Here is a 10,879-nt window from a genome sequence, read left to right on the forward strand (position 1 = left end):
GAGTGGGCCAAAATCCCTGCTGCAGTGTGTGCAAACCTGGTCAAGAACTACAGGAAACGTCTGATCTCTGTAATTGCAAACAAAGGTTTCTGTACCAAATATTAAGTTTCATTTTTCTGGTGTATCAAATACTTATTTCACACAATAAAATGGATATTAATTATTTAAAAATCATACATTGTATTTTTCTGGATTTTTGTTTTAGATTCCATCACTCACAGTTGAAGAGTACCTATGATAAAAATTACAGTCATCTACAGGCTTTGTAAGTGGGAAAACCTGAAAAATCAACAGTGTATCAAATACTTGTTCTCCCCACTGTATATTCCCTGCTTTGCGATAATAAATTGGTTAATTGTTCATCACAACACCTTTTAGAATCATAAATTACATTTATAATGTAGAGGCGATTTAAGGTTTTGTCCAGATGTGATGTGAAGTTCATTAAACGGTTAATATTAGACTTCATTAGTACTTTTGCACATCAAAGAGTATTGGAGGATCTCAGTATTTATTTGATGTTGTCAAATATTTGCACATGATGGGACGGTGTCAGAGTTGAGCAAACTTCTGTCCCGACCTGAGCCGCAGCAGGTATGAACATTTCACTGGAGCTCAAACTGTGGTCGAGAGTTTTCTTCTCTTCACTTCCCAGTAATGCAGCCAGAGTTGTTTTCTTTAACTTTATATTCAACTGATGTGTTTAAGACTCCTGAATCGGCCTGTTTCACCTGAACACACACAGACTAAAGCAGTTATTAGTTTTAGGACTTTGAAGCCAGGGGAAGTGAAGAAAGCCCTGCTACATTGAACTTGTTTCCCCTCAGTTCGCCCATAATGAACTTTGATTGTTTTATTATTTATTTGTTTGTGCGTATATTAGGTTGCATTTATGTTATGATTCATAGAACCTATAAAAGCAACGCCACTTCCTGTAACCTAATCTTTGTTACTAAAAACAAACATCTCATTGATCTGTTTATATTACGTCTGAACTCTTGCTTTCTTCCAGGGTGGCTCCCCGTTTCAGTGAGATCGAGTCTCCCAACTCTTCAGCTGAAGGACATCAGACTTTAGACCCAAACTAACATGTGATCGTTATGACTGTGTCTCAATAAAGTTTTTGGACTATCTTGACTTTTAATTCACCGAGAAAGTTTGTCTTTGTAACTTCAAATACAAAATGGTTAGCAAAAAGTCCCAAGTTTTTAAAATGTTTTTATTTTATTTAGAACAACACAAATGTTTTACGTCTTGTATCTGTGTGATATAGTACATTTCAAATTAAATTATTTTAAAACAGTATATTTAAACATTAAATATAGATGTCGTATGAACGGTATGATCAGCACGGGGTGCGCAGAAGCTTAATTTTTTTTCCTGAACCGACTTTCTTTTTTTTCTTTTTTGTATTAGAAACAATGCAATCACTGAAATACTATAAAACATTTTATATGCATAAAAAATTGCAGACAATGTTTTCCCCCAAATCTTTTCCTCTGTGTGACTCCGGCCTAATAAGAGACTGTGGGCATTTATCGGATCATGTTGCAATCCAAAGGAAACATGTTTGTGTTCAAGGTGAGTGTTGATACAGAACAGAGGTGCTCCCAAATGTCGACTAAAACCATGAAGAATCTGAGGTAAAAGTTGTCTTCATTAGAAATGGATTCAACACTACATTACTGCATAAAACAAGAAGACAAGTCTGTTCGTTGGGAATTTCATTCCATAAAAATGGGCCGTGTAAAAACAGACAAAGGTAACAATATCCAAATGAATCAAATCTTTTACCTGTCCAAACGTTCCAATACGCACAATGCCCAAAACATTGAGCTCAATTGTACTTTTGGCTAGTATGTCATTGACTTAAAAAAAAAACAAAAGTAAGTGAACAAACATCCAATGTACATACACATACAGTCTAGTGAAATCTAAAAAAGGTCCCCGTTGGATTCATGAAGCAGCGTGTGCGACTGTCAAAGAGCTGTCATGATCCGCCTTGAGGATTGGGGGGTTTGTGGCCATCGAGGTGACCTCTACCATGCCTAGTCCAGTGTGAGGGACACCAGTGTTCATAATGTGTCTCTGTAAATGTTTAATCCAATCCTCCTGGACTGACAGTGGACCCTGGAAGACGAGGTCACAGAACCTTTGGAGAGGAAGACACCAACAATGAGAAATCAGCCGCAGACAATCTGAAAACAAAAAAAATCTGACTTTTGGACTTGAAATCTGATGCTATTTACTAGTCTGATAAGCAAAAAAAAAAAAAATATATATATATATAAGGAGAGCTAAACGTACCTGCAAGTGAGCCTGTACATTTCCTCTGGAGTTTGGGTTAGGGGCAGTGTCTTCTTCTTTAAGCCAGGCCTTGAACGTTGTCTCACCGCTTTACACTGAATCGCTGGAAAACAGGATTGAAAAATCAACATTTAATAAAGTACAGATCAGATCCCAGCTGAGCCTCGCTGTAACGACCACTGAGAAGGTGTAAACGAAAGCTTACTCCGTCTGCCTGTCTGATCATTGCAGGATTTCACCTTTAAAGGAATAGTTTGGACATTTTAATGAAGAGTTCTGTGAACAACCTGGAGAAATAGAGTTTATTTCTGACTGGACTGACAAACTAAATGCTGTTGTAAAATGACTTATAGTGGTTCATGCAGCAGCAGCTAGCTGTAGCATTTCCTATGCAGGCTGGTGGTACTTTAAGCAGAGATTTTATATTTCTGCTAAAATAATTGTGCTATGCAAAACTGATAGCAGTGTAAATGTTTAATAGCCCCTGCACAAAGTTGCTATTATTTAAACCAGTTTTGCATTACACAATATTTCAGAAGATATTTTAAAATTCCTGCTTGAGGTGCCTCCCCCAGCCCCAACAGCTAAAGGTGGCGTCTCACTGGGCTGCAACCGTTGGAGGCTAGCTGGTGACACAAGATTGTGAGAAAAGAGGTCCACGTTCAGTTCCAGTCTCAACTGAAATGTTTGTGTTTGCGAGCCGCAGGCCCACGTTTAGGTCGTAAGCCCACCTCCACCCACATCATATGTCCCTCAGCCTTCCTTTGTACCCACCTCAGCGGCTGTCTCCACGGTTATGATATAAACTACATGAAGATAAGCAGATTTTGACTAGTTTGCAGTGACGTAGTTAGATTTGGATATGACCTTTGCTGTTGCTATTCACGCTTGCAAATAACCAAAGAATTGTCATGTAAAAGAACTAGTAATACGAAACCTGACAGTGATGTTTATAAAATGGTATTTGCATGAAGTCCTATGGAATTATAGAGGTTGGAGCCGTTTTAAGACCACAGCAATCCAACTTTAGTCTGGGCTGTGTTCAGACGAGCCAACAGCTCATCAGTCCAGTCAGAATAAAACTCGTATATCCAAACTGAAGCCATTCAAAGAGTTATCTACAACAGGTAAGATATTAATTGTTTATAACCTTTAGCGAACCCCACTTCAAAATGACAACATATCCCTTTAAAATAATTTTGTTTCCACTGCACAGTTTGCAACGAGACAAAGGTTCATCTTTGTCTGCAGAAAAACCTCCTGTGGGTTTTCTGAAATGAAAAGGTTGTATTGTCTGACTTGCTGGTTCTCAGGTTCTCACACTGAGGAGTACCCAAACACACACTAGGAGACTGAATAAAACATCTTTGCGCACATTTTTTCTGTTGCCAACCCCGAACAGCAGACAGAAGAATTTCAGGCCCAGTTTAGACTTGGTGCTACCTTGTGTCTTACACAGCTCTTAATGCAGATGTAAACGCCTTCTGGATTGACTGAGAACACGTTCAGACCACTCGGATCACATCCAGAGGGTGTTGGGAGTTTTCTGTGACAGCTCTGCTGCTGTGAGTGTGTGGAAGCAGCAGAGAAGGATGACTTCTCACACACAGTTTTAAAACAAAATAATAATAAAAAAGCAGCATTAACATATAGCTAGACACGGGAACACACCGTGGAAGTTGAAGCCAAAACACAACAAGCGCCCCCTGTAGGCTGATGGCAGTATAAGTTTAAGTTGATGTAAATAAAAGATACATTAAAAAAATTAAAAAAAAAAATGTCACTTTCTAACGATTCACATAGTTCTTACCTTGCTGCTGATACAGTGCCTATGAAAAGTGAATGTTCTGTGCTTTTATTGCTATCATCAATCATGGTCAACATACACTGCCTGGCCAAAAAAAAGTCAACACCAAAAAAAAAAAAAAAAGGTTACACACTCTAATATTTATTGGACCTTTAGCTTTGATTACGGCATGCATTCGCTGTGACATTGTTTTGATAAGCTTCTGCAATGTCACAAGATTTATTTCCATCCAGTGTTGCATTAATTTTTCACCAAGATCTTGCACTGATGATGGTAGAGTCTGACCACTGCGCAAAGCCTTCTCCAGCACATCCCAAAGATTCTCAATGGGGTTAAGGTCTGGATTTTGCATTGTCATCTTGAAATATGCCCGTGCCATCAGGGAAGAAAAAAATCTATTGATAGAATAACCTGGTCATTCAGTATATTCAGGTAGTCAGCTGACCTCATTCTTAGAGCACATTCTGTTGCTGAACCTAGACCTGACCAACTGCAGCAACCCCAGATCATAACACTGCCCCCACAGGCTTGTACAGTAGGCAACACTTCACCTTGCCTCTCTTCTTACCCTGATGAGCCCATCACTCTGGAACAGGGTAATTCAGGACTCATCAGACCACATGACCTTCTTCCATTGCTCTAGAGTCCAATCTTTATGCTCCGCAGCAAATTGAAGCCTTTTTTTCCAGTTAGCCTCACTGATTAGTGGTTTTCTTAAGGCTACACAGCTGTTCAGTCCCAATCCCTTGAGTTCCCTTTGAACTGTGCATGTGGAAATGCTCTTACTTTCACTGTTAAACGTAGCCCAGAGTTCTACTGTTGTTTTTCTTTGATTTGATTTCACCAAATGTTTAAGTGATCACCGATCACGATCATTCAGGATTTTTTTCCGGCCACATTTCTTCCTCGAAGACGATGGGTCCCCACTGTCCTTCCAGTTTTTAATAATGCGTTGGACAGTTCTTAACCCAATTTCAGTAGTTTCTGCAATCTCCTTAGATGTTTTCTCTGCTTGATGCATGCCAATGATTTGACCTTTCTCAAACAGACTGACATCTTTTCCACGACCACAGGATGTGTCTGTCGCCATGATTGTTTAAGAAATGAGAAGCAACTTATTGCACCAGTTGGGGTTAAATAACTTGTCGCCAGCTGAAACATAATCACCCATGAAGTAATTATCCAATAGGAGGCTCGTACCTATTTGCTTCGTTAAATCCAGGTGGCAACTTTTTTTGGGGCCAGGCAGTGTAGATTGACCTTTTTGACAACAAAATAAACAAAAACTCTCTTCAACGACAAAGTGAAATAAAATTACTACAAAGTAATACCAACTAAACAAAAATGGGCATTGTAAAATAAGTAACTGCATAAATATTCACCTCTTTTAAAGTGACTGTCCCAAATCAACTCAGAGAAAAGATTATTGAAAAGTACAAGTCAGGGGATGGATACAAAAGGATTTCCAAGACTCTAAACATCCCTGGAGTTCTGTTAAATCAATCATCAAGAAAAGGAAGGAATATGGAACATGTGTAAATCTACCAAGAGCAGGCCGTCCTCACAAACTAAGTGACCGTGAAGAAGGAGAACAGTGAGAGACCACCAAGACACCTGTGAGAAGGAGGTTCAAGCTTCAGCAGGACCTCCTTACAACAGCTGTTTCACTTTGTTTATGCAGTCACTTATTTTACATTACATATTTTTTATTTAACTGGCATTATTTTTTAGAAATTTTATTTCATTTTGCCATTGAAGAGGGATTTTTGATTTTTTTTTTGTCAAAGGCCATTTATATTGACTGTTACTGATTTATGACAGCAATAAAAAGATAAAACATGCAAGGGGGTGAATACTTTATTGTATCACTGTATGTTTAGTTGTAATAGGTTATTTGATGCCATCATAACACCATGATTGTGTGTGGGGGAGTTACTGGGATTTTCAGACCTACATTATGAGTGACCAGACTCTGGTTCCAAAAATCATTCCCAGAAAACCTCCTGTTCATCCTCGATATATTCCATCTTTCAGTGACAGTGACGACACAGCTGGAAGTATTGTGAAATCCCAGACAGCAGAAGAAACAACATTTAATCAGGCAGAGGTACTGAGTCTGTGATGTAGCCTGACAGTGGAACCACAAAGAAAGAGCTTGTTTACATTGTTTGAGAGAAAAATCAATAGTTTAACTGCCATCTTGAAAGCCAGCCAGTGTACCACATATACAGTGACTTGCTGAAGCATTCATCCTATTTTATTGTCTTACAACCTGAATTTTAATGGGATTTTTAATTTGATTAAATGTAAATAATTCTACAAAAAGGTACTTCAGATTATTGAAATTCAATTGTGAAAAGCCTTGTTTTAAATATTTCCAAAAATATATAAAACTGAAAAATGGTGCATGCATATGTATTCAAGCCCTAAAATTTAATACATGTGTCTCCACCTTCTACAGCAGTTCCAGCATCAAGTCTCTTCAGGTCCATCTTCTTGATCTTTGTCCATCTAACATCTGGAGTTTCTGTCTGTTCTTCATGACCAAACTGCTGCAGCTCCTTCAGGTTGGATGGTGCTGCTTGGGTCCAACAAACTTTAAATCAAACCACAGATTCTCAGCTGGACTGAGGTCTAGACTTTAACTGGACTAATCCAGGACATTTATCTGGTTCTCCTTAAACCAGAGGAGTGTTTAGAATCACTTCCTGCTGGAAGGTGGACCTCCGTCCCAGTCTCAAATCTAGACTGCTAGACTCAAACAGGTTTCTTTCAAGAATTTCTGTTTTTTGCTTCACCCATCTTTCCTTCAACTCTGACCAGTGTCCCAGTTCCTTTTGATGGAAAAACAACTCCACAGCATGATGCTGCCTCCACTGTGCTTCACTGTGAAATGGTGTTCTGAGCATGAAAACATTTGGTAAATTTACCTTTATGTTGTCCTTGATGGCTCAAAGGGTCGAGTTTGGTCTCATCTGACCACAGCACTTTCTTCCACGTTTGGGAAAGAAACATGTGGGAACAGTCAGCTTTGTTTTTAAGCAGCAACTTGTTTTCCTGCAACTTTTCTGTGAAGCTCAGCTTTATGCAGCTTCTAGTGGCTTTATGGACAGATCCTCCCATCTCTCCAGAAGAGCTGCGGCTCCATCTGAGTTATCTCTGTCCTCCTGGATGTTTCTCTGATGCTCTTCATATCCGGTCTACGAGTTTTAGTGAACAATCCTCTTTTGGCAGATATGCTTTGGTGTCATCATATTTCCATGTTCTAATAATGAATTTATTGGAGCTTTGTAGGATATTCATTATTTGAACACTTCTCCACATCTTCATCTCTGACCTGTGTGGAGAGTTCCTTGGTCTTCATTATGTCTTTTGGTTGGTAGTAGTCCTTACTACCTGGAGGTGTTGGACTGGTGTTGATTCTGAGATCTATCAGAACAGATTTATATACTGAGATCATCTGACACTTAGGTCACCCACAGGTGGATCTTACTGAAATAATTTTGTGGTTTTTAAGGTGGTGGTTGGGGCTTTGAAGCAAAGGGGCTGAAAACATATGAATGAGCTACTTTTCAATTCATTATTTTCGAAAATTGTTTTAAATATTTTTGGCAATAACTACTGAACTCAATCCTGCCTGTCCTTTAGAAAGTATCTAATGAATCACTAGATAAACACTATATTGCCAAAGGTATTCACTCATCCATCAAAATCACTTAATTTAGCTACATTACTTCCATGTCCACAGGTTTATAAAATCAGGCACTTAGGCATGCAGACTGTTTCTACAAACATTTGTGAAAGAATGGGTCACTATCAGGAGCTCAGTGAATTTTAGCATGCTACTGTGATAGGATGCTACCTCTGCAATAAGTCCAGTTATGGACGTAGTCATAAAGTGGAAGCAATTGAGAACGACAGCAACTTGGCCTCAAAGTGGTAGGCCACGTAAAATCAGCGGATGCCGAGACTCATAGTGCACAGAGGTCACCAACATTCTGCAGAGTCAAAAGCTACAGACCTCCAAACTTCATGTGGCTTTCAGATTAGCTCAAGAACAGAGAGTAGAGAGCTTCATGGAATGGGTTTCCATGGCTGAGCAGCTGCATCCAAGCCTTACATCATCAAGTGCAAAGCATCAGATACAGTGGTGTAAAGCATGCTGCCACTGGACTCCAGAGCAGTGGAGACGAGATCTCTGGAGGGATGAATCATGCTTCTATCTCCTGGCTGTTGCCATGAGAACAGTACTTGACTGACTGCTTTGGGCCAAGTGTAAAGTTTGGTGGAGAGGGGATTATGGTGTGGGGTTGTCTTTTAGGAGTTGGTCTCAGCTGCTTAGTTTCAGCGAAAGAAACTTTTAATGCTTCAGCAAACCAAGACATTTTGGACAATTTCAGGCTCCCAACTTTGTAGGAACAGTTTGGGAATGGTCCCTTCCTATTCCAACATGACTGAGCACCAGAGCACAAAGCAAGGTCCATAAAGACATGTATGAGTGAGTTTGGTGGAAGAACTAGACTGGCCTGCACAGAGTCCTGACTTCAACCTGATAAAACACCTTTTGGATGAATTAGAGCAGAGACTGTGAGCCAGGCCTTCTTGTCCTTCTGGAAGAATGGTCAAAAATTCCTATAAACCCTCCTAAAGCTGCGGCAAGCCTTCCCAGAAGAGCTGAAGCTGTTATAGCTGCAAAGGGTGGGTCAACATCATATTAAACCCTATGGATTAAGAATGAGATGTGATTTAAGTTCATTTGTGTAAGAAGGGAGATGAGTGAATAATTTTGGCAATATAGTGTATGTTAATGTAATTTTCAGAAAGTAATCATTGGGTATAAATCTAAAACTGATTACCTTTTGGATTCACCTGGTTTAGAACAAAAGCTGCAGAAAGTTTAAGCTTTAATTTGTGTGCTTTCAGCAGGCTGAGCTGCTCTGACACCCAGCAACAGTTAAAAAAGCAGCTGTAAATACAGAACCAGAGCTCCAGTTTACTGGGCTGTCACCCTGAATGGGCCCAGCTCTGAATGTCTCATTTCAGAATAAGCTGCTTGCTAAAGTCAAACCAAACAATTTTCTGAGAAAAACAAAAGCAAGAAGAGATTTCAGTGTCTGCATACTAATGTCTTTGAGTATGTTTAGTTTCTATATATAAAAAAACTGATTGGTTAATGGTGCATACTTTTATATTGGGAAGTCTAATTTGTTCCAGGGAGGGTTAGGTGTGCAGCACAAGGTGCCATAGAGAAACACCCTGTTAAAAACTGAACTGATTTTGAAACACAGAAAACTCAAGCGTTAAAGCTGAACTTGTCTCTTTAAGCCACTAAACCTGCTTTGTGATGAAGGCCTCTGATGTTTTATTTACTAAATGTGAGGAATGTGAGTGAGTCAGGGTTTCAGCGGTTTGCAGTATAAGGTTAACTGTCTTCGGATGTATGACAGGAAGTAAAGGTTTTCCAGTATTGTGAGTAAAAACCATTTTTCAGGTTTATTTACAATTTACATGAGGCTTTTAAAGCTTCCGTTTGTGTGTTCATCAGCAGAGGTGCACTGACTGAAGTCTTCATCATCAGAAATCAGGTCACATTTGGGACAAAAAGTAAATAACTTAAATGTTTTTAAGAAATCAAATATTGTGCAAATTTCAAACATGTCCCACATGCTAATCTTTAACAACGGGTACAGTCCCTGTCCCTGAATGTATTTGTATTCTACAAAAAAATCAGAAGACCTGCTGATGTCCTGTCTGTTGCTCAGCTGACAGTCGATTGTGTCACAGGCTGTGTTTTTGTTTGTTTTTCAGACAGTGCAGGTAACTGAGATCCAATTCAAAGTGGTGACTTAACACACATATGGGAACACAAACTATGAGTGAAGAATGTAATTAGTGCTGTCTGATGATGAACTAATCAGACAGGACATGTTCACTCCAAGTGTGAACAGGTCCTCAGCAACTGATGTAATTTCACTTGTATAATCAGTGTTTGTTGTCAGTATCTCACTGGGCTGTGACTATTGGCGACTAGCTGGCGAATGGCATTTGTGAGGGGAAAGCATTGCACAATAAATTTTCTCTCAAAATAGTTGCAGAGTTGGTGTAGGCGTCTCAAACGCTTCTCAATTTAGAGCGCTAAATAATAATTTTAGAGCGCTAAAGCTGGGCTATGGTCTCAGAAAACATCTGAGGCCATTGCCCAGAATTTTCAAGTTTAAAAACCACACTGACGATAAGCAATATTATGAAAAAAAAAGGTAACGCAAACATTCAGAAATCACTGTTACTGCAACTGAAAATTCACCTATTTCATTTTATTTTTGTTTTCTTTGTATTTTTTTGTTGCCAACTAGTCTCCTACATTGCAGCCCAGTGATGCAGGCTTCAGTGACAGAACTCACTGGTTCCTTCGAGTAAGGCGATCCTTTGTCGTTTTGCATATGCCCGGAGATGATTGGACAGGCTAACTCCACTCTCGAAAGTTGCATTGCAATGAATGCACACCTTCCTCTTGAATTCACCAGTTTCTGTAAAAGACACACATGTTTACTTATTCCAAAGTAAATTACATAATTCATTATAGTATGGTTAAAGACTCAAAAAAGTTAAAAAACAAAAACAACTGGACTTCTATTCTGTAGCTGAAGACGTTTCGCTTCTCATCCGAGGAGCTTTCTCAATTCAGAAATAGAGAGTGTGGAGTTGAGCTTTTAAAGCTGAGATGTGATGTAAGCTGGATTGCTTGCAAATTGTTCTCACTCTCCT

The 10,879-nt window shown here is 39.2% G+C and overlaps 2 protein-coding genes across 6 annotated transcripts in view; one reads left to right on the forward strand and one right to left on the reverse strand.

Moving 5' to 3' along the window:
- LOC108244502 (DBIRD complex subunit ZNF326) overlaps positions 1–1,922 on the forward strand; it is a 12,486-nt gene extending 10,564 nt beyond the window's left edge. For 2 of the 5 annotated variants that reach the window (XM_037981848.1, XM_037981846.1), the window contains one exon: positions 1,013–1,922. In XM_037981848.1, coding sequence (XP_037837776.1) covers positions 1,013–1,033 — 21 coding nt within the window. In that variant the 3' untranslated portion in view covers positions 1,034–1,922. The remainder of the gene's footprint in view (positions 1–1,012) is intronic. The other 3 variants (XM_037981844.1, XM_037981847.1, XM_037981845.1) reach the window with 2 other exon arrangements.
- The window catches only part of znf644a (zinc finger protein 644a), a 30,584-nt gene continuing 20,927 nt past the window's right edge, over positions 1,223–10,879 (reverse strand). Inside the window, exons 4-6 of the mRNA XM_017430749.3 lie at positions 10,516–10,641; positions 2,308–2,410; positions 1,223–2,152 (exon numbers count right to left, since the gene is read on the reverse strand). Coding sequence (XP_017286238.1) covers positions 1,957–2,152; positions 2,308–2,410; positions 10,516–10,641 — 425 coding nt within the window. The 3' untranslated portion in view covers positions 1,223–1,956. The remainder of the gene's footprint in view (positions 2,153–2,307; positions 2,411–10,515; positions 10,642–10,879) is intronic.

This window comes from Kryptolebias marmoratus, linkage group LG20 (assembly GCF_001649575.2).
Source record: "Kryptolebias marmoratus isolate JLee-2015 linkage group LG20, ASM164957v2, whole genome shotgun sequence".
Classification (NCBI taxonomy): domain Eukaryota; kingdom Metazoa; phylum Chordata; class Actinopteri; order Cyprinodontiformes; family Rivulidae; genus Kryptolebias; species Kryptolebias marmoratus.